General features: G+C 38.6%; 1 protein-coding gene across 10 annotated transcripts in view; it reads left to right on the forward strand.

Moving 5' to 3' along the window:
* Positions 1–24,041, forward strand: part of CHD7 (chromodomain helicase DNA binding protein 7) — a 145,129-nt gene that overhangs the window by 85,290 nt on the left and 35,798 nt on the right. For all 10 annotated transcript variants that reach the window (XM_085573853.1, XM_085573852.1, XM_085573851.1 and 7 more), the window contains 9 exons: positions 414–835; positions 9,883–10,018; positions 13,366–13,503; positions 14,581–14,646; positions 19,557–19,612; positions 20,969–21,083; positions 22,444–22,527; positions 23,437–23,574; positions 23,671–23,792. In XM_085573853.1, the coding sequence (XP_085429979.1) occupies positions 414–835; positions 9,883–10,018; positions 13,366–13,503; positions 14,581–14,646; positions 19,557–19,612; positions 20,969–21,083; positions 22,444–22,527; positions 23,437–23,574; positions 23,671–23,792 (1,277 nt within the window). The remainder of the gene's footprint in view (positions 1–413; positions 836–9,882; positions 10,019–13,365; positions 13,504–14,580; positions 14,647–19,556; positions 19,613–20,968; positions 21,084–22,443; positions 22,528–23,436; positions 23,575–23,670; positions 23,793–24,041) is intronic.

A 24,041-nucleotide genomic window follows, 5' to 3' on the forward strand; every position in this document is an offset into this window, starting at 1 on the left:
ACACTTTTATTCTCCTTCAAATATCTAGAAACCAACTTTAACAATTTTTTCCCAAAGGACAAAATTCCAGTGCAGCTTACAACTATTTTGAAATGTGTGAAACAACAATTGATTTTATTTTGCATTGACATGTTGAAGACTAAATATTTTCTATATTTCCACTTTATACAACCTTTAGAATAATTTTACCCCTGATATAACAAGAATCTCTGGTCATTTTGTTACAGTTCTGACTGCAAAAAGCTTTTTTCGTTACTGTATTACTTCACAGTGTTTCAGATATACTGACTCTTGTTAGTAAGTTAATCTTGTGCATAATATTTTCTCCCTCTATTACCTCATGCTCCAAAAGAGCAAAGTTTTAGAAATCAAAATTGCAGATCTCCAATTTTATTTCTATTTATCTCTCTCAGCATTCTCCATCGGAACCCTTTTTAGAGAAACCAGTGCCGGATATGACTCAGGTTAGTGGACCGAATACCCAGCTAGTGAAAAGTGATGATTATCTGCCGTCAATTGAGCCGCAGCCACAGCAAAAGAAAAAGAAAAAGAAAAACAATCACATTGCTGCAGAAGGTCCCAGTAAAGGTTTTGGTAAGGAAGACTTTCCTGGGGGACTTGACAGCCAGAATCTAAGCAGAAACTCAGTGGATTGCTCCCAAGAAGACAAGAAGAAAAAGAAAAAGCCCAAGGCAAAAAAAGAACCGAAGGATCCTAAAGAACCCAAGGAAAAGAAGGAACCCAAGACCCCCAAAGTCCCTAAGACCCCTAAAGAGCCAAAGGAAAAGAAAGCAAAAAATACCACGCCAAAACCCAAGACCAGCAAAAAGGCTAGGTAAGTCAAGAAACTTATATATGCAATAAGAGAAAAACAGTGTGTTTGTGGGATTTCTAGAGCATCTGTGCTAAATGGCGTGGGTGGAGAGGAAATCTTGTTTTGTCATTTGCCTTGTACCATCTACAACATCATGTTTTTGAGAAGCTTGGGCACATTTCTCTTGCTTGACTTTCCTGTTTATGGCTTTGCAGTTATTTTAAGCAAGCTGGAAAGGCAGAAGGTTAGTTTTTCCTTTAAACGCAGAAAAGTTTCTGGATGTGTTAAATTTCAAAAGTAACTCTTTGTCCTCTAATGCTCATCTGTTTTTGTGTGTGGTTTTTATGTTAAGAAACTGAACTGCTTCAATATTAATGTAGGGTTTCAGAGATGAAGGCTGGGAATAAAATGGTTTGATGCTGTTTTTACCTAAATAAAGAAGTTAGGTACTTCATGTTGTTGTATGCTGTGCAACCCTTACAGACACTTTTATACTAACATAACTCATGGGCTCTAAGCTCTGCTGTTAAAAAGGCATTTTTATATGGATATTGATGTGTCCTCACTGTAGGGATGATATTCATTTTCCTGTTTCATGTAAAAACAACTTTCCTAGCAGAAGATCTTTGTGGCTAGACCAGATTTTTAACCATGTTTCTTAACTTGCCATTCAGCGTCATGTACCTTTATCAGGATAGGCTTAAAACGTTACAGAGTAGTACGAGAAAGAATAAACTGTCATTACACATGAGTAAATATGTCATAGGTAATAACACAGATTCTTTCCTTGTCCCTCAAGTCCCTAAACACCGTGGTTATAAATGCCTACTTGGAAGAAAACTGAGACCACAGAGACATTAAAGCTCAATATTTTTTTTCATTTGTACCCAGAATTTCTTACAACTGTTCTGAATTTGTTCCAAACATCTGAATCTGTTTTTCAAGATGTGGCTAGAGTTATAAAATATAACTTCCAGATGGAAGCACAGCCAGACTTGGTTAATCCAAATCAGTTTGCAAAATCCATTTGTATTAGGGTTTAAAAATTGCACTTAATGAATCAGCTTTGCATATATTCTACAAGACTGACTATTTATTGGTTAGGTTTGGTACAGCTCTATAGCTAAATGAAGATGGGCAGTAAGATGTTATTTGATGCTTTAGCAAGACAGAAAAGTTTCTGTACTAGCAGAGATGATGTTTCCTGAAGAATTTATAAATACTGGCTTGTAAAATCAACTGTTGTTGTGCACAGGTTATATTAACTGATCAGTAAATTACAGTTGATCAGCCTATCCCTATTGCAGCATTTACTTTGGCTGTGTACCAGACTGTCCTAAGGATTTGGTTTACATACACAGCAACAATTCACAGCTTAGAAAATCTCTTAAGTTATATATCATCCAGTATATCTTTTTGGAATGAAAGTGCTGTATCAGCTAAAGTAGCCTTTTCATAGAATCCGAAAATGGTTGGGGTTGAAAGGGGCCCCTAGAGATTATATAGTTCAACGCCCTTGCTAAAGCAGGCTCACCTGTAGCAGGTTGCATGAGGTCCATCCAGGCAGGTTTTTAGTATCTCCAGAGAAGGAGACTCCACAGCCCCTGTGGGTAGCCTGTTCCAGTGCTCACTGTAAAGTTTTTCTTTCTAGACAGATGGAACTTCCTGTGTTTCAGTTTGTACCCACTCTCCCATGTCCTGTCAGTGGGCACCTCTGAGCAGTGTCTGGCCTCACTGTTTCCACACCCATCCTTAAGATACTTGTATGCATTGGTAAGATTTCTTCCCAGTCATCTCCAGGCTAAACAAGCAAAGCTTCCTCAGACTTTCCTCTAAAGACAGGTACTCCAGTTCCCTAGACTCACAGGTTTAAAGGCTGACCAGGCTACATCATAAATGTTACCGAGCATTTCCCAGATTTTTGCTGCCAAAAGTAAAAAACTGTTTACTGCAGGACTTCATAATTGACAACATTGAAGTCTTGTTTGATAAAAAAGTCTTGTTTTTGCCTCAAAAACACCCATGGCTGATGGTCTGGACATAGCGTTCAGAGCTGGTCTGTCCTGTCCACTCGATCCTAATACCTCTGTGCTCATCTTCTCTAAATCTTGGAACATGCAGTGCAGATTAAAGGAGCAGTGCTTCCTCTGAAGGAACTAAACACTGTTTGCTTAATTGTGTTTGTAGGAGAGTCTTTATCTGCTTTCCCATGCAATGACTCTTGTCCCTGGCTGGCTAGGTGACTTACTGTATTCTAGTAAGTACTAAGCTCTGTTGTATTACCTTTGAGAGAAACATGTTTGGAGCAACAGCAAGAGCATTCGGTGTTCCTTATGCTTGCTCAGGGGTGTGGAGGAAGTCCTATTTTTGCTGTAATGGGCTTGTGTCTCTTGTTACCAAATGCTCTCCTGAAAACAAGGTTGTTCTCATTTTGTGGTCTTGTCAGCTTCAATATTAAGCTTCTTTGAAGAACCCATAGACTGTGTGGGGATCCTATGCTGCCAAAGAATTTTAAATCAGTGAAAGAAACTTTGGCAACATCAAAGACGACTGGGGAACCTGTCCAGTGACAGATCACTGAATCAAGGTTTTTAAATAAATCAACAGTCCAAATCATATAAGTCACAGTATTTCAGCAGCACTAACTCCAGAAATGAGAAAGTACAGTAACTTAGATGAGTGAGATTAATGTATGTTAATACAGATTATAGATGATTATGTAGAAGTGAAATATTTTTATAAAGTTAGTGTCTGGCATGTCTTTACAGCTACGGCTTATATTGTTCAGTATTTTGCTTCTAAGCATTGAAAGGAATAGTGTGGTTTAGAAATCTAAAAATGCTGTGTGTGACTAATGGTCCTCATTCCTGAGTAAGATGATCAGCTTCAATAGAAGAGTTTTGCAATCATATAAAATTAAGGTAAATAAAGTTACATATTTATTGAAGAGCAATATTTTTTACATCAAGCATAACAAGTCCTTAATAGTTAAGTTTGACACAGACTGTATTAGAGCATACACATGGATGAAAAAATGTGATGTTTAATTATCTTAACCATTTTGTAATTTAATATAGCTCATAACCCAGTTATTTTGGTTCCAATTTCAACTAAAAGTATAATCCTTTTATGTAACAAATAAAAACAAAACCTCTGAAACTCTGTCCTTCACATCTGTTATCTTTGGTGCAAGTTGTGACAAAATGAGCAGCCTACCTCACTGAAATGCACCTTCATGTGAGGGATAAGTCAGATTGGAAAACAGATTTGTTTAATGGTGGTTTGAATTGTATTATGGGATCTCAAAAAGAAAAAAAAAAAAGCCCAAATGGGCTGCTAGTATATTACACTGCAAAGTGAAAGAAACATCACACATTAATAGTATACTATTACACTTTTAATGGATATTAGCCCTATCCTACCAATACTGAAAGACAAATATAGTGATGGCTAAAAAACATAACACTGGCAAACAAATTTTTGTGGACCAAACTAGTCAAGTCTGAAAGCAAAATGTAGATTAACCTCGGCTCACAAGTGAAGGTTTTCAATAAATTGGGTGAGTGCTGAGTATTATGTGGGCTCTAAACTTTATGAAGCCAGCTTCAGGCACATGCAAAGCAGGCAGATTTTTCCAAAAGTAGAGGGACAGGGAAAGGCAAGTAATCCTACTGAATTGCAAAGTCATGGCTCAGATGTCTGTTCCTCCTGTGCCTGTCCCTGGAGGAGATGAGGACCACCTGTTTGAGAAGATCACGCTGCAGCACAGCTGATCTCTCTCCTGCCACTTCCTATCAAACCCTAGAGACTGGCCACCGATTATGGTGGCAGGAACAGTAACTATTTGCAAGGGCCAAATGGCAGCTATTTGCAGGAGCTCTTGCCTTGTGCCGTCTCCTCAAGGCAGTGTGCTGTGCTTTGCAGGGCTGCTCTTATCTGCTTCCTTCCCTCCCTGTGGTAGGGAAAGCTTCATCTTCCCCACACGCTGAGCAGCAGCCTGGGACACAGCGTAGAGAGTGTGTTGTTGCTTACAAGGGGAGTGCTAAGCATGAGCATAATTAAAGTTTTTAGAGGGAGGTGGAGAAGAGCTTTTTTGGCGCATGGTTTGGCTGTTTGTTGTATCGGAAAGAGGATGGCTCCTGGCCACGGAAGTGGGAAGAGGCTGCTGCGTGGGGGAGCGGAGCAGACGGCAGGACACAGCACCCTGGGGAGCTGTAGGACAGGAAGAGAGGTCCCGAGGCAGTGGTGGTAGTTTCCACTCCCAAGGTCAGATCATCCTGAGCAAGGCAGGAAGGGGCTGCCTTTGGGAGAGAACAGGAAATCATGCGAGATTTCCATGCATGTGTCCGTTGAGGCTGTTCCTGTTCACACCTGTCCTCATCTCCCTTTTGAACCAGCCCAGCTGCCTGATATTTACCTTTGCTTGTGCTGCAGGGCAGGCCTTGTAGGCTTCACTGTTATCAAAGCTTTTTAGTAATTTGTCTGACTTTTCAGGCTGGAAAAAACCTTGTTGTTTACTGTCTTTGCTACTTTTGTGATATGTAAAAACTGATTTTAATAGAAGTTTTGATTACAGTAGGAGCTTTAAAAAATAATTGTTTTCCTTGGGCAAGGAAGTAAAGTGTCTCACATCTCTGACATTTTGAGAAGATGGGGTTGTTTTTCAATGTTTTTTATGCTCCACAGTGAATGTGTAAAGTTTGTCTAAGCTAGGTTCCAATCATTAATCTGTTACAGGACAATGTTCCCAAATGGTAAAATAAAAATTGTAATGAATCTGACTTCCTTTAGATCATAGAATTATAGAAAAAAACATCATCTAAGTCATGATAGTTGTCAGAAATTATACTAATAAGCAGATCTATCAGTTGATCAGGTGAAGTAGTTACGCAGGGTAAACATACGGGCTAAGCATGTCATGATTTTGGGATCATTTTTGAGTCAGATGGTTTGCCCATAGATGAAGTTTCTGGAGCTTCATCTAGCTCTCTTGGGGGCTGCTGAGCTGACACAAAACACCTTGTCGGAGTTTGGATATTGTTCTCAAATTGTAAATCAAGCTCTCTTTTTAATTGTCCTACTTACTGTTTTCCTATTCAACCTCTTTTTCTTCATGTTTTTTGCTTGTTTGACCTTCTGCAGGTTGTCTTCATACTGATCCCCTTTGGGTCAGTATGGTGTGCAGTCCTTGTGGGTAAGAGGATGAAACCAGAAAGTGATGTTGGACAGCAAGATTGTAAAACATCTAATCTGAAATGTCTGTATTTATATCACTTGAATTGAGGAATGAGTTTAACTGGCAGTTTTTAAATACTTAAAAGTTTTGTGTGTGGCAAATACTGCTCCAGTTTGTCTTAGGTTTATAGTTCTTGTTTTGGGACTGAACATTTACCTTGTCACTAGTGGGCCTTGGCTAAATTTTGCATTCATACATGTGTAAAAACAAATATGAGAGATAGTTGTCTAAAAAGGTATGTTACAGTTTACCTTCTTTGTTGCCAGACTTGGAAAGTACTAATCATGTGCACCCAGTGTTGAGCACTGACAGGGAGTCCTAATGGCAGTCTCTGAGAACAGTCTGAGTACTTGCCTGTTCTTCACGTGGACTGGTAATTCTGTTCCAGGGTAATGCTGTTCCTGGATGGCCCGAGTGTGGTCTGCTGGAAAGTGCAAAGGCTGAGTCAACAGTGGGTACATTCAATTGTCAGGAACAAATCACACTGGCTCCATGGGAAGATGAAGAGCAGTTGCTGGCAATGCAAGGAAGCTGATGCTCTCACTGGCCAGATGAAGCTCCTGCGTGTGTGATGAATTGGGAAGCAGTGTGTCCCTGCGTTTAGAGGGGTGGTGCTGTTCTATTTCTACTTCACTTTTTCCCCCCCTTTCCTTCAAAGAAGTTGTAGCTCTGCATTTAAAAAGAGCAATTCTGTTGCTGAATTTAGGACTTAAAATTCCCGGTGGAGCTGTACACGGGCTTTGTTCTCTGCAAGCTGGTCTGTCTTTCACGTGTGCGTTTTTAACTGGTCTGGAAAGGGAAGTGATTTGAAACTTTGTCCGAATCGCTTCGACCGCGTCTCCGTTGCCGAGTGCCTGTGTACAGCGAGGCGCACGGCTCGGGGTAGATACAGGTCATGAAGCAGTCGTGGCTGGGAGAGAGAAAGGTCTCTCGGAGGCCAGAGCGGAACCCGCGTCGGGCGGACCTGCCCGCAGCGCCGGGCTCTTTGTCTGCGCCCGGCCGGCCGGGAGCGCGGCGCGGTCGGTGTGTCGGCGGCCCTCGTTAGCGCTGCCCGGCCTTTCAGCCGGCCGCTGTTTTACCCCGCCTAGCCCACGCTATTCTTCCCGGCTTTAAGCCTGTTATTCACAGGCGGCCGTGCACCGGGGGCACGGCACGACGGCTGAGCTTTAATTGCGCACCCCGCTCCGATTTACGGGGGTCAGGGGGGGGAAAGCGCCGGGCCGTCAGCGCGCTTCACCTGGCGGCGATCTTCACCTTCCATTTAAACAAGTTGGAGAAACGCGTAAAGCGGCGCTTTGTGTTTGTTTTGCTTTGTCGCTGTTTGGCGCTCGGTTTTTAGCCGGTGTTTTTGGAAGCGGTCTGGCGGCGATTTGCTGAAAGCCGGTGTGTGTGCGGCGGGGTTCCCGTGCCGCGGCCGCGCAGGTGCCGGAGCGGGCGGGCGCTGATTGAGGGAAGCAGATGGCAGCGCTCGGTGGCCGCCGGCCAGCGGAGCAGGTGCTGGTCACGTGGCCGCGGGTTGCCGGGGCGACGCCAGCGCTCTCGGCGTGCGGATGAAAAGGCGAAGGGGGCCCCGCTTCAGCTGCGGCTTTTTGTGCCATTGGTGGCAGCCAGAGCGGAAACAAGCGCCGGCGGGGAGGGAGGGGAGCCCGCCGGGCACCGAGCGATCGAGGGAGGGAGGGAGGGACGTGCGCTGCCCGGCCCCGCCGCCTCTCGGGGCTCGCCCTCTGCCCGCGCTCCTCCCGCCGTGCCAAACTCTGCCCCCGCTGTGCCCGCGCTCTTTGCGCCGTGTCGGACTCTTCTCCCCACATCTCCCTTTTTTTTTTTTTTTTTTTTTTTTTATTTTATAATTGTCACAGTTTAAGATAGGCTTCTTTTTGAGCTGTGTCGAATCCTGTTAATTTCACAGGATCACAGACTTGTTACGGTTGGAAGGCACCTCTGGACATCATCTCATCCAAGCCCCCTGCCAAGTCAGGGTCACCTAGAGCAGGTGACACAGGAAGGTGTCCAGGTGGATTTTGAATGTCTCCAGAGAAGGAGACTTCACAACCTCCCTGGGTAGCCTGTTCCAGTGCTCTGCCACCCTCAATGTAAGGAAGTTCTTCCTCATGTTGAAGTGAAACTTCTGGTTTTGTTTCTGGCCGTTGCTCCTTGTCCTGTCACTGTGCACCAGTGAAGAGGGTCTGGCACCATCCTCTTGGTACCTAGTATTGAGATACTTATATGCATTAATGAATCACAGAATTGTTAGGAATGGAAGCAACTTCTGTAGATTATCTAGTCCCAGTCTTCTCTTTAAATAGACCCAGCTCCCAAAGTCTCTCCTCATAGGAGAGATGCTCCAGACCCATAATCATCACTGTCCCCTTCTTCTGTATCATGTTCACTAGCTCCTTGTCTTTGTTCCACTGAGGAGTCCAGAACAGGACACAGTACTCCAGATATGGCATCAGCAGGGCTAAGTAGAGACAATTTTGCAATAATACGAATCCATGTTCAAAACTAAGTACTTTCATTTGTGAATGTTTTTAAATTACATTTTAATACTTGGAAATCAGTGCTAGTTTACGCATAGGCTGTAAGGAGAAAATACTGTAGCTGAGTTGTCACAGTCCTGAAGAGACATGTGACTGTATTGGAAAATGTTAAATTACAGCTCCAAAATACACTGTTGGTGGGCTAATGTGCTGATCATAATGAACAAACTTAAAGCTGAAGTTTAAATGAGAAATTACAAATATGAGGATCATGAAGAAAAAACAAACCCTGGGCAGTTTCCCAGGTATGAAAATAAAGTGATGAGAATGTAGAAGCCATATAAAAGCGTCTGATATAGTGCTTGGTGACCTGCCATGTGTCAGGTACCAGCACCCAGCTCTGCTGTCAGCTGTCTCAGCAACTTCCCTTAGCAAGCCCCTCACACTGGGAATGGGCTGCTGGGAGCTGACCACAAAAAACTAGTAAAAACCTGCCTCAGACTCAAAGGCTAGATGTGCTTTAAAATACTAACTTCTACCATCGATTTTTGTTGCCATTTAAAAATTTCAGCCCTGCCATGCTGCAGATCATCTCAGTTTGTGATTTGGTGATGGTGTATTTAAAGCTGTATTTTGATACATACGTCTTTACCCATTTCCAAGCCTGTGAGTGCAGCTGGAGACATGCAGTCCCAGCTCTTCAGGTGATGAACATTTTCATGGGGGAGGAAGGGAAGGAACAACCCTCAAAACATCATGGTCAGTGGATATAGGTTTCTAGTATTGTGTAGATGCCGAGATGCTAGCATGGTGTTTTTCTCCCTGTACAAGCTGCAGTTGTACGCATTGAAGCTGTATGGGTGCCCTCAGCACTGACATTCAAGAGCATTTCCTGCTTGGAAATAGCAGGGATTGTAGAAGAAGATGAATTCAGTCCTTTGTTTTGGTAATGCTTGCTCTTGTTCTGCTTACCTGGGCTGCATGGTTAATAAAAGACAAGCACATGCATAATCCTGTTTCTCTTCTCATGTGTCAGATTGTCCAAACCCTGCTTTCAGAAAATACATGTTCTGAAGAGAGCAGCTCTTCCTTTCCCATCTCATTTTTAGTTTCTTGTTGAGTACACATCGAGTGTCACTGTCTAAGGTCTTGAAGGAAAGAAGTGAGGTGCCTGTTAAGGCACGTGTAGTGATGGCCTCTACATCACTGATTTTGCAGTTACTTTGAAATACTTCAGAAAGGCAGTTGAAAATAATGAAGTCACTCAAAACAAACATCTCACAGATCAACTGTTTTTTAAACAACTCTTGCTTATATTTTTCTACAAAAACTGATTAAGAATACCTCTGTTTCAGTAACAAGAAGCAAGATTCAGAAGCCAGTGCTGCGAAGAAAAAGGTTAAGGGAAAGGAAGGTTCTGAAAACTCAGATTTGGAAAAAACTCCACCACCATCACCTCATCCTGAAGATGAAGATGATTCAGGGGTTCAGGTAATGCTATTCTTGAAGTTCATTGTAGACTTTGCCAACTTAGAAGCATAAAGCAATAGTTTTCATGGTCTTTGTTGTAGAGATAGGGATATTTGGATAATTTCTGTGTTGTTTACAAAAAGGTGAGAACTGAAAATCACCATGGTGAACATTTTACAAAAACAAGTAAAACAAGTATTTTTCATCATAATTCTGCTTTATAGTCTTGTTTCTTGCAGATATGGTACGGTGCTGCTGAGTTTTCGCACATTCTCTTTGATTACTCTTGCAGTTATGATGCTGAAAGTTCTGTTCTGTAGACTTAATGCACTATTACAAGGTCTTGCTTATAAGCTCAGTGTTTATTCTTGCATTGGCTTTGCAAACATTCTGAAATCAAGAATCGGACATGACAGAGCAGAGTGCTGGAAACATGCATGTCAGGCACTTGTAGCTACACTGCTTTAGTGGATGTAGGGCTTGTTTTGCAGGACTGCCAGTCATGGGCTCACACTGATTAATTTCTCTTGACCACTGCATTACCTATCACTTTCTGTCCAGACTTTGTTTCACATAAAGCAAATCTGGAAATAGAGTAGCATATATGACAAGTTTTATATACTCTGTCATTTGACATGTTAAGAAATGGTCATCTGGCTTGCTTCTGCTGGTGGTGTTTTGAGTGGGCAGTAAAAAAAAAGAATCCTCTCATGAAGAGGTAGGGGTAAATTATGGTGGGGAAGGTATGAGACTCCTATGTAGTCATACCAGTGTATATGAAATCCACTGCATTTGTCCATTGCACGTCAGGTTGTGGATGGTTTGCTTCTGGTTATAAGAGATGTTCAGACCAATGATCAATTTGGAATAGTCAAAGCAGCCTGGTGAAGACTTTGGCAGACAGCTGTCCTACAAAAGCATGGTTTATGCCCCCTTCCTCCTACTATTTTCAAGAAGAATATAGTAAATAATGAAATGTGAGTGATCTAGTATATTCTAGTTAAAAATAAAAGAAGCAGTAGAAGACTGTGTTCTTCCTGACTCCTTCAGACTGTGTTTTCTGAATTAGAGAAGTTGAGTTAAACCATGCAGATTTTAAAATGTTTGAAGCATTAAGTTTTCTGTTCTGTGCTGCAAATCTCTTCTGGCCTGATTAATGGCACTGGCAAAAGATGAAGAAACTTCAGGACTTTGGATGGGTTTTTTGGGTTAATTTGTAGGTGATTATATTCCATTTACAATTCAACATTTCTGCATGGTTTGCTTGTTTTCAATCTAGTGGAACAAAAACTTTCTTTTTGTCAGACACAATTGGGTGATAAACATTATGTTTGAGTTTTAATATTTTTTTTTTCTAGAAATAGAAATCCTAGGGCACTTGTATCACATTTTAATTAAATATAACAAAGTATTTCAGGAAACTTTGTTTTCTTAGTACTTTCTCATTCTGTGCGTGCTATAATGCATTTCTTTGAATAAACTTAGGAAATGGTTCCAACCATGTTTGCTGGGAACAGCTACAGTTAATAAACTTGTTATGCATTTCTCAACCCTGATTGATGTTACTCAGTTGTCTAAGACACAGTTGCATTCTTAAGGTAAAATCCTCAGCCTTCTGTAGGGATATTATGTAGTAATACAGAGTGATACATTGTTTTCTTTAAAGAGGAGAAATACTTGTGTGTTATGCAGGTTTTTTACATTCCATTATCAAACCTATTACTCACCTTCCTGCCTGTAGATCAGTTAATGAGTTAATCAGATGCAGGTAAATATATGTGCAGTATCTGTCAACAGTGCATAAATATTGCAAAACTACATATGAATATAAGAGGAAACAGGAAGTTCATCAAGTCAAAGAAATATCAAATAAAGGCTACCATTATGTTTTAGATATTCTTTCGGTTAGGGAAATGGAAGAAGAGATTTTTGGCACCAAAAATAATGGTAAGACTTACCTACAGAGTCAGAAGAAAATTGGTATTTTCCCATCAGTGATCATGTAAATCAAGATGCAAATTTGTCAAGTGTTACTATTTTGAAGTATAAAAATATTGTTTTGTGGAAACCCCCATAAGTTACTGTGTTAAAGGTAGACATCACATCACCATTGTTTAAAAGGGTAATGTAAGCTTAACTTTCACTCAAAAATTTCATTTTCAGCTAAATAAATAATATATAATTTTGTAAAGTGCACCAGGTATTTATGCTTTAAAAAGTATGATTAGGTATCTAAAAGTATTTGACTTTGCCTATGTATATTGAGAGACTCAGGTGTGTAAGTCTGTTAAACAAGCTACATAAGTATTTGCATGTATCAGTGGAGATGTGCAGTGGCTGAGAAAGATGTATAAATAAGTAATGTAAAATATATAAATAAGTAGTGTATCAAGTCATTAAAGTGGAGGCTTTTTTAACACTTGATAGTCAACATGATTTTAATGTATACATTAAGATATTTGAAGCTTAGTTGACAGTTTTCAGCAACATATGCTTACAGCTTTTCAAATATATAAACTGATGCAGACTATCTGGGAAGTTGAATTTTATTGTTGTGAAAACAATACCCAGCACTGGACATCAAGTTGCAAATTCCGTCAAATGCATGCCTCTGTATTTTACTGGTTGTTTTGAGCAGTACTGCTGAAGCTTTATCTCATCCTGGTGGTGAGGGTATGGGAGCAGAGAAATCATGCTTTCAATTTGGGGTGGTTCAAGTTTTCCATTCTCTACTAGTTTGGGGTCTTTTCCCATGCTGTGCTGCAGGATGCTTTTCTGAACAGTGCTGGGTCAGTGAAGTGAGGAAAATAGTATTTCATTGTGTTTCCCCTACAAGATAATCCCAGTACAACTGGGTGGATGGGGAGAGGAAGAAAGTGTGTTGTCACTGCTTAGCAACACAGTGCTGTGGAAAGGTGGTGTTTGGCTCCTGCATTGGCCATCTGTCAAAGTTTGTTACAGATGTAAATGGATAGGTGCAGCTTTTTGGTTTTTAATTGCTTTCTGAGATAGGCTTCCTATTTTTTTAATGCTGTTTTAGTAATGTTAAAAAAAGTGGAAAAAATACACCCCCCCACCCCCCCCCCACTTTCCAACTTGGAACAAGCATAAAGTCGATTTTTATTTGAGGTTGATTTTTGTTTAATTTTAGGTTTTTGTTGGGTTTTGCCTACAGAATTTAAGAACGGCTAACAGGCAGGAATTCAGAATAGTAGTGTCCTGAGTCCACTCTTTCTACCAGGGTGTTGTAGAAATTTTAGCATTTACTGCACACTAATGTATTTGAGACACACAGAGAAGTTTTCTCAGTTATTCTGCTTCTTATCAGCTTTGTTTCTCATGAAAAAATATGAATGCTTTCTGTTCAGAAACGACGCTCCAGCAGGCAGGTGAAGAGGAAGCGTTATACCGAAGACCTGGAGTTCAAGATTTCAGATGAGGAGGCTGATGATGCTGATGCTGCTGGAAGAGACTCTCCTTCAAATACTTCTCAGTCAGAGCAACAGGTCAGATATGAACAGACTGGAAAGGTGGCTATAATTGCAGCATTCAGAGATCAAATATGTGCCCCTTTCCTGAGTGATATTCGTACATTATATGATTGATAGAATGTGCCAGAAGGCATTAGTTTTTACATTCTTAAAGAATATATCAACTCATGGCTTTGTTTGCAAGCTGATGATATACAGCTTGAAAGTTCAAGCTAAGTTCTTTGAAATTAGTGGTCCCTAGCCAAAGGAAACCTAAACTGTACTGCTAGAAATCTAGAATGTACTTCTGTGAATTCAGTGGTCTGGCTTCTGTGACTTTAATAAACCACTCAAGCTTGTCCCCTGCTGCTAGGAACCATAAGAACTCCTTTATGAAATTACTGCCTTGTAGTACCCAGCAGGGTACACTTTATTCTCTGTGCAATGTAAATGATGGATAAAATAGTTTGAATAAGATGAGGGGTAATACTGTAGGAATGACTGTTGTAACAATCTCATTGTTTTGTAGTGCTTTTTCAAAGAACTACTTCATTTAACTGATGACCTATTGGAGAATATATCCACGTTCTTTAGTATTTCATTTGGCAATTTGTTAAGCCTTGTGAAATATTGTATGTGATCTCCATTGTTAATTGTGTCTTATCAGAAGGAGAATTGGGATGGTTTGCCTCCCGTTGTAATAGTGAATTAATGTAATAGAGAATTGCAGGCAGTTTAGAGAGTGATCGTGTGGACATCTGCACAGCCAGCTAGAGCTTCTGAACATCATCTGCAGTTTAGACTGTATGGTGCTGAAAGCATGTGTTATTTTAGGACAGGGGAACTGCTTGTGTTGTTACATCTGTTTATCTATGCATATCAGCTTTCTTAACTGACAGAGCTGGAGTTGCACTAGGTCTTAAAAATGGGCTTAAACAAGTATTCCTCAATCCTTCATTATGTTATTAAATCTCTTTGAATACTCAAAATTCTCGTGCTAGGGGGAGAGAATGTCCTCTTCTGTTACAAAAAATTATTTTAAAGTTTTTCTAATGAAGGAAGTCTTTAACAAAGATGCACTCCCATAACTCTTGTTTGCTATTTATGATGTAGGAATCTGCTGATGCTGAAGGTCCTATTGTGGAGAAAATAATGAGTAGCCGTTTAGTCAAGAAAAAGGTAAAACAAATATCCTTCCCCGCATATTTTAAATAGGCTAAGCATATTTCTGCTGAAGCCCTTACTGAGTTCTTAAAATACTTTGGATATTCCCAATTAAAAAACTGTTCTGTTGAATAGAGTAGGATCCCTGAAAGTGTATTCAGATGGTATGTAACATGTTTTTTGGTAGACATACACAAAACAGATTGTTTAATCTTTTACTTGTTTCTTGCTTTTTTTGGATGAAAAATTTGATTTTTGCAAATATACATGCATGGGTGAAATCTTCGCTGCTCTTCAGAGTGATATTCCATAGAATTCCATAGTCTGAGGAATGAAAGAACTCAAAAACCCTTGCCCATAATTTTTGCATCTTTTGATGGTCGTTGTGCTTAGCAGCTGAAACAAATTCACATGACCAAGTATGATGTATACACAAGTGATTAATATCTTCCTTGTCACTATGCTAAGATGGTGAAAGAAACACTCAAGTTCAGTGTGGTACCCTTGTAATTCTGCCCTGGCTCCTAGTTAAGTTCTTATATTGCTTACAGATTTTTCTAATCTGCTTCTCAACTTGATTGGCCTTTGCACTTCCAAGGTATTAGAACTCTGAGAAGGAAGTAAAAAAGAACTTATTCCAAAAAGGGCATGATTATATTTGTAGACTCTTTTGTGGAGCTAATTCTTTGACTTATACTACAGTTGGACAGAAAACTGTCTGACTTAGACTGATACAGCATCATACTGATCTTTGTTAACCAGTAATTCATCTTTACCTCAGTGTTAATTTTCAAATTGGAGAAAGGAAATTTGCCTTTATTAATGGATTTTTTTTCAATGTTGTGGTGGTTTGGTGTTTGTTTTTGGGTTTTTGCTTGGTTTTCTTGGGTAGGGTGGGATGTATGTATTCAATTCTTTTACTAGTGTCCTAACATCATTAACAATTTTGTAAACCTACATTCATTTAATATCTTTAGTTCCTGTGGTTCAATCTGGCCTGTTTATGCATCTTACAGCATAGGCTTCTAAGGCTTTTTGGAGTGCTTTTTCTGTTTGGTGTTTTTTGGTTGTTTTTTTTTTTAAGTCTAGAGCTCTATTTTGTGTTTCAAATCATAGGCTTATTTTTCAGATAAACTTGAGGCAATATAAAGTGAGTATTTACTTGTCCTGATGGTCTACTAGGCAGGAGAGGAGGATGTGGTCCTTTCATAAATGTCTTTACAGGGGAAGCTGTTTTTCGCCAATTATTCTTCCCTTCTTCCTCTCCCCTGCAAACAAAGGTGTGATTACTCATGGGGAGTGTGTATTTTGCTGCAGTTTGTGGGAAGTAGTTGGTCTGCTGCCTACATGTCTTTGATTGCAAGCTCTGCTGGAGGCAAGCTCTATTTTGAGCTTTTTCTTTAATGTTTTTTATGGATTGTATTTGCAGGTTTGAGGGGTGTCTCTTCTTTCCCTGCTCTTCTCCCCAACCCTCTTCTCCAAATTTCAAAAAAAGAGATGGAATTCAGGATGTTAATATTTAACATCTGAAGTATCCAACTGTGCTTTTATTAAAGGTCTTTTACACTCTTACTAACGTCATCAAAACCCTGGTTGTTAGATTACTAATCAAAGTAAAATTGCTGTGATCAGGACCAGTGCATAAAATAAACACAAGGAGAGGCTTGACTAGGAAACCTTTCAGTGCATTAGGTTGTAACAAAGATGTTGCATTCAAGTAAAGGACATTAGATAATGAGTATGCTTTTGGAGCAGTACTCCTATAGTAAAATCATGCTGGTTGTCTGAGAAATAGCCGTAGTCTAGCTCTGGAGTTGCCAGATAGGATGCAGCACTGTATTTGCAGCCATTTTTGAAACATACAGAGTAAAAGGTAGAACTGAGTTCCTGTTTGAAGTAAAAAAGATTGTTTTTCACAGTTGTTCCTAATGTGGAAATTTGAATTCTCTTGAATACTCTTTCTTCTTGCAGAAAGCATAAAGTGCATGTATCACTCTCTTTCCAAACCTGAGGAATTTGGATGTTGAAATTTTTCATTCAGTCCTCTTTGAATTCCTGCTTCTTAACTTTGAAAAGGAATAGCTAGAACTAATTATGCTATCCAGCAGAAGTAGCACGTATTTTGGAAAGACAGGGGGTTTGTAGAGCCCTGTACTTGCATGTTAGACTTGTGAAAGTCTCTTTTTGCCTACTAGTAATGTGAGAATTAGAACTAATGGAAATGTGTATGATACCTGCATCTCTTCCTAAACTGATCAGTTTTAGATTTTGTGCTGTGTATCAATTGAAGTGATTGGGTTTTTTTGTGGTGCTTTGCAATTGTTATTAATGTCTTCTGTCTGCTTTTTTTCTGGTAGTTGATAGTGTGGTGCTTTGGGTTTTTTTCATGGTTTTTTTTTTTTTTTTTTCTTAGGTTTTTTTGGGGTTTTTTTTCTGGCTTTTTTTTCCTCAAGCTTTTGTTTCTACACCCGAGTGCTTTATACAACCAACTTTTGTGTTAATAGTGTTGCTGTATCACCTCTGTGGCAATGGCACAGATTATGTGCTTTTAAGTATTTGCTTGAATAAAGGGGTCATTTATTTCTTCAATTATCTGCAGACACTGTGAATCAGATCCTGGCCACACCTGGAAGTGATAATTTGAAGTGTCCTGCATTGCCCAAGTCTGCTGTGTGTTATTTTAGGATGTCTGTGTAATCAGTTTGGGGAGAATTTTGCATAAATGTTCTATCTCACCTTTTTACCTGGTTAATGTAAGTGTACAGGTAGTAAAGAGTGCACAGTGACATCAGAGGCATAAGCTGTTGTCTCATATACCCTAAAGTGATGTATTGTTAACCTCTGCTTGTGTGCTGACAGTGTTAAATTGATTAAAATTTTGGAGGAGGGCATAAGTGCTGAATGCCAGACCAAGATTTCTAAAATATTTTTTCTGAAGCACTTTTTGCTTAGGTGAATCTTTGATGCACTCTCATGGAACATCTAATAACATAGACCAATTATTACCTATTAGACAATACAAAATTGTGTTTTACTTATTAGAGTTACAGAATTTATCAAGATGTGCATTGTAAATTATTGTTATTAAGTTGGCAGCTGACAGAAAATATGTTTGACTGAAACGCTGCTGAGGGAAGTGAAGTTGGTTAATATGAAACCTCTATGTAAAGGTGTTTAATGATGTTGTCATTGTAATACTGATGGATCTCAAAGGATTCTGGTTTAACAGTAATCAAAGAGACTTGGCTGTAATACATTTTAGATAATAAAAGAAGTTAATGTCTTAAAATTAGGGTTGACTTCTTAAAGACTAATTTTGCCTCAGGGCAGCGAATAGGTTCCAATACTGTGATCTCTAGCTTCCTTTTTCAATGCAGTTTTGATCTCTAAATATTAATATCATCTTGAGAAAGAGTATTCTGAATTTTTTGTTTAAAAAGAATCTTTATGGTCTTCAGATTCCTTCCTTTAACAGTGTCTTTGTAAGTGTCAGAGAATTTTCCCCCTGTATTTGGGTTTAGGGGATGGTTTGGAGAGCTTGTCTTCTTTGATGGAAGATTCAAGATCAAGAGGTAGCACCAGTAATCTTCTTCCATTTCTTTAGGGAAAAATAGGTAGAAGCTACTATTGTTTCTCTCTCTAGGAAGGAATACAAACAGACTGTACTGGAATGATGTAAATGCTAAACTGAAACTCCCTTGCTACTCAGGAAGTAAAGGAATACTGTGTGAATCAGGGACTGGGAATGCATGAATTTCACTGTGCTAGAACACAGTTTAATGCAGCTGCTACTGTTGTTATTTAATTGCACTGCTGTGGAGGTAAAATCTAGCCAGCAACTAAATATGGCAATTCAAGTTTTAGAGTAGTCCCTCTTGTGTGTGTGTATATATATTTTAAATATATATATATATAAATACAAAAATTGTTAGTTATACAGCAGTCAACAGTTTTGCCTATTTAATGCTGCATATACAGTATTTATTACAGATGATGTTGTCCCTGATGAAATGTATGAACCAGAAAATGCTGCTCTGTTAAAAATCTTCCTAAAGTTCATTAGTAAAAACAAACAGTTAATGTTGTGACATTAACTGAATTCTAAATGTGTGCATGGTGCACTGTCCTTATTTTGTCCTATGGCTGGGTTAAGGAGTAATTCAACAAAGTATTACATGCCATATGTTATGCAATACTTTGACACTAGGGATAAGTTAAGGGTAGCTCAACTCTTAGCACTGAATGCCCTTGGTTTTGCTGGTTTATGTCACAACTTTAACCTTGCTTTAAATGTAGTTTTTGGGTGTTAATTTAATTTGGCTGCTCTGTATGTGAGACATCTTGCCTGAGTGAATTTAATTGCACCATTGAGTAAAACTAAAGTCATGAACACTGATGCACTACAATTCTAGCAGAGGTATAAGGTTTAGTTTTATATGGCTTCTTGTTTGGAGTTATTAACTATATGGAGGAATAAACCCCCTTTAAAAATCTTTTTTAAAACATTACAAAACCCACAATGTAAAGTTGCCATGAGCCAGCCAAAAATAATACATATGGCATTCAGGAGTGCAGTTGCTAATTGGCTGCTGCCTGAGAAAATGGTACACTTGGCTTCTACTTAACACTGTGGGTTTGGCAGAAAGCCAGATTTGGGGTGAGGTTGTGAATGAAGCTGCATGTGGTTAGGGAGGAGTTCAAATGATTCATGTCTTGGAAGTTGTAGTAAGCAGTGCAGTATGTACTTGGGTAAGCAGCTGGAGGAAACTCCTCGCCCATGTCCTCCCCCACAAACCTTTTCCTACACCTCCACTTGTGTATCTGTGTGGGGACCATAGTCCATATCTCAGATAGTTTTTTAAATTGTTTACTAAGTTGGGATGTTTAGAGATTTAATTCACGTTTCAACATTTCTTTTCTTTTAGATGGAGAACGGAGAGGAAGTAGAAGTAGAGGAATTCTATGTCAAGTACAAAAACTTGTAAGTAAAGTTACAGCTTTGATTGCTATCCAAATAGCTTTCAAAACTGGTTTTGTAACTGATAGAAATTATTATCAAACTTTAAACATATCTAATGTTTAATCCAAAACAGTGACAAATGAACAGGGGAATACCTTACATTGGTGGTACAAGTTTTGACAGTGTTGTGTTAATTTGTGTTCTCACCAAAATTAAATCCATAGGTAAAATTGCTCTGCTATTACATACTTTAAGACTCATTATGCATGCAGGCTTATGAGCACACACCTGTGCTGTGTAGGTCAACTGTAGAGTGTATGCAAACTACTCAAAAATAACCCTTAATGTTGTATTAAAAGCAAGATTTATGTTGAACAAAATGTCTAAGATAGCAGAAAAATGAGATGGCTTTCAATATTCCAGCGGATCTTTACCCCTCCATGAGAGGAATGCAATTGTGGTGAGAGCAGCATGTTGTTTCACTTCTGGACTCTGAAACTACAATGCAATCAGTATTTAAAATAAAACACTTAATAACTGGATAAGCTCACTTTTCTTGTAGGAAAATAGCACACCTTGTGTATTTTTATCAATTTTTCTGCCTGAGAGACAGAAATCTACTTTAAGGATGCTTTTGGTAGCTAACTGCACGTAGTTGATTTCACTTTAAATATGCTGTCATTTTGGTATCCTTTGCACTATATTGTTTATTGTATAATGTTTAATTGCTTAATTATGCTTTGTTTAGTTCTATTACATAGACATAACTTTTGTGTTAACTGTGCTGTCTTAGCTTTTGACAGACTAAATTTTTGGAGTAGGACAAGTCACTTTGGCAGAGATACTGTTCCTTCTTCTGTGTTGTTACTGTGGAACTGCTTTACAAGGGTTTTTTTTTCTGTCAGTCTTAAAAGACTCATAAGTAATTTTGAGTTACAATGCTGTTCTCACAAAAAAATTATACAGGATGGTAGTATTAAAATATTTGTATCTTTTGATTAACTTATTAAATTCTTACTCTTTGTTAGAATATAATGCTAAATAGTAACTTTACTGTAAGTGTCTTGTATAGTAACTATGTTTTAAGTATGTCCAATAAAAATCATCCTAGTTTTGTGCCAAACTAAGTATAGAGGGTATGTATTCAAATTTTGAGTGAGAGTTGATTCTATTTCCTGACAAGTTTTTATATTAGTAAGTATAATTACTTGGAGCAAAAATGATTCGTTAATAACCTGTATGGTAAAGAAGATAGTGTCAGGTTTTCCAAGCATAGCACCACGCTGTGCTGGAAAGATCTAGTTATATTAGTGGAATACATTAGGAGTGCAATGGAAGTAGAGTTTTGAGTAAGATTTTTTCTGTTTCATCTTCTAGCTCTTACCTTCACTGTCAGTGGGCATCTGTGGAAGAGCTGGACAAAGACAAGAGAATTCAGCAGAAGATTAAGCGGTTTAAGGCAAAACAGGGCCAGAATAAATTCCTTTCTGAAGTATGATTTTTTTTTGTTTGTTTGTTTTGGGTGTTTAAGGAATATTCCTAGGAATTCTTGTTTTGTATGAAAGCAGAACATTTTGAACTATGTGATATATCAGTAGCACTTATTCTAGTATAAAGCACAAAGCATTCTGGATGCAAGTCTTACAAGTTTATGAAAGTCAGGTAATCTATCCTGACTGTGTACTTTTTCCTGTTGTTTGGGTTGGTCTTTTTCCTTGAAGTAAGTGGCTAGTTATTAGCCTCGTAAGCCTGGCTGAATCACTACCATGTCTTTTTTCTCAGGACCTGATTATGCCAGAAGAAATGCATGGCTTTTTTCTATGTTATGGACTGCTGCTCACTAGGGATTCAAAGCTTTTTATCATCAATTTAATTTCACTTAGAGCCATAAGCAGTAATGTGGCAGGGGTCCTGTCAATAAAAGACCAGATCTGCTGATTTGTGTCTCTGAAAGATTACCTTTTAGAAAAATGCTGTCTTTTAAGGAAAAAAGTTGTCTTAATGAACTACTGTGTTTATTTATTTATATTTATTTTTACTATATCATTCAAGCTGAAATGAAAACCTGTTGCAAATTGAAAACTTCCATCTGTTCTAAGTGAAGATACCTGAAATTGTTTCCATTTTCTCTTCTTAATCTGCTTCCAAGTGGATCACAAGTTACTGTAAATACTTGGAATTTGTAATTGTTTCAGAAAAAGCTTTTAAAATATACAGTCTTTAGTCTTTTTGGCTGTCTTTTCAGTTAGAGCGTATCTTAGAACTATAAAATGAAATGCAATGCTTTAGTATGGAAGAGAATCCTGGAAGTTGTTTGAGGCATAAGAATGAACTTGACAAATTGTGATTTTTGGAGAAACTCTGTATGCATGTATTGTGTTTTCTCTGTTTTTGAAATACTAATCTTTAAATCTTGCTTGTAAAGCACTAGACAATTCCTGTAGTTAAAATAATCCAAAGGCACTTAGTGTACAAGGCTCTAATTTCTTTATTGCAAGCTGTAGTTTTCAAGAATGCTAAATGCATTGCATGCCATAAGCCTTTTCGATTGCTCATTAGTGAATTGTAATTTCACACTTCATTTAAAATATTCTTAAACATTCTCTCACAGTAAAAGGTTTCACACAGTAATTAAGAGGCCCAGTTAACAAAGTCTGAGAAGTCTGATTCCCTCACGGGGAATGATCTTGCTGAATTGTAGCATTTCAATTAACATGTTGAAGTTTGCCAAATATAAATTCTGTGTCACTGTGACCCAAAATATTATTGCCTGGTGAAATATATAATAATTTTTCCTCTCAGGAAGGGCTAATAGAGATATCTTTTATATTTTTGCCTCTCTCCTTGAACAGATTGATGATGAGCTTTTTAATCCAGATTATGTGGAAGTTGATCGAATCATGGATTTTTCACGTAGCACAGATGATAACGGAGAGGTAAAAAAATCTTCTAGTGCATCTCTAGTAATATAGACATTGTGTTTAGAATTTACTGTCTAGAAATATATTAATTAGAATTTATTAAGTATTTACAGAAACTACCATGGTTTATGTGTGTAAAAAATAGGAACATGTTTGAGAAAACATTGGCTAATGTAACAGTTTCCCTTAAATGAAGGGGATCAAGGGAGAATTCCAAACTTTTTTAAAGTTACCTCTATTTAAAAAAGCAAACAAAGCAACCAACCAAACAGCAACAACAATGAAGAAGTGATATTTAATATTGTAGAAATATGATGTTCATGCATCTAATGCAGAATTTAAATGAAAATGGCAAGAAAGAGCCTTAGCTAAATGTCATAATGGTTTAGACATTGTTTAGATTACCTGTTACAGAAGAAGTCCTGAACTCACTGTTTCTTCATTTTTTATGCAAAAAAGATGATTTTGTTTTCCAGGAGATTCCTTTTTGGTCCTAGGAAAATAGAAAGCTTCACTGGCAGTGTCACTGTTTCCATGTTGCTCTGTCAGTGAATGGTGATGGTTGATTTGTTTATTGTGAAGTTTCTGATGACACTGATAAAACATTAGATTTTTAAGTATGTAGGAAAGAACAGAATTGTAAGCGTTGAAATGTGGACATTGTTTTGCTTCTAAATTTGTCTAACTGTAGTGATTTCAAATGTGTTATGCTCTTTTTGGTGGTAAGCCTGCATTCTCCAGGTTCTCGTCTTACTTGGTTAGGTTGTCAAGGTGTCGGTCTGCTGTTTGCTTATTCTTGTGGCTGAGTCAGGCATTGAGGTCTGATCCAGCTTTTTGAATTTCGTCTAGCCTGCAGATCTCCTGTAAGGATACACTTTTATTCTTTCTGTATTGTGACATAATGTAATTTTTGTCTTAACAAAGCCTGTAACACATTATCTGGTGAAGTGGTGTTCGCTTCCTTATGAAGACAGCACTTGGGAGCTCAAGCAAGACATCGACCAAGCCAAGATTGAAGAATTTGAGAAACTGATGTCTAGGGAGCCAGAAATGGAGCGTGTGGTAAGAATTGGCTCTATATAGAGGATTTTATTTGAAAATAGTAAAGTAATGTGGTCTTTTAGAAACCACTAATGGGATTTGCTGTATTTGAAACAGGAGCGACCTCCTGCCGATGACTGGAAGAAATCGGAGAGTTCCAGGGAGTATAAAAACAATAACAAACTCAGGGAATACCAGTTGGAGGGAGTAAACTGGCTTCTTTTCAATTGGTACAACACGTACGTAAAACATAGCTTACTGCTGAATCCTGCTTTGGAAAAGCTTTTATAGCTTATTTAAAATAGCAGCCTTTTAAAGTAACCTACTAAAGTGAGATTTTAGAATCATTTACATGGTTCATTTTTTGCTGCAGGAGTCATATACAAACTAACTTGGGGTGGAACATGAGTATTTCAGATAGATTCTTGTGGCAAATGCTTTGGGTTCATGCATGCCCCTGCTGCTCCTTCCTCCCTCCTGTGAACTTG

Source organism: Lonchura striata, chromosome 2, assembly GCF_050655825.1.
Source record: "Lonchura striata isolate lonStrDom1 chromosome 2, ASM5065582v1, whole genome shotgun sequence".
Lineage (NCBI taxonomy): Eukaryota > Metazoa > Chordata > Aves > Passeriformes > Estrildidae > Lonchura > Lonchura striata.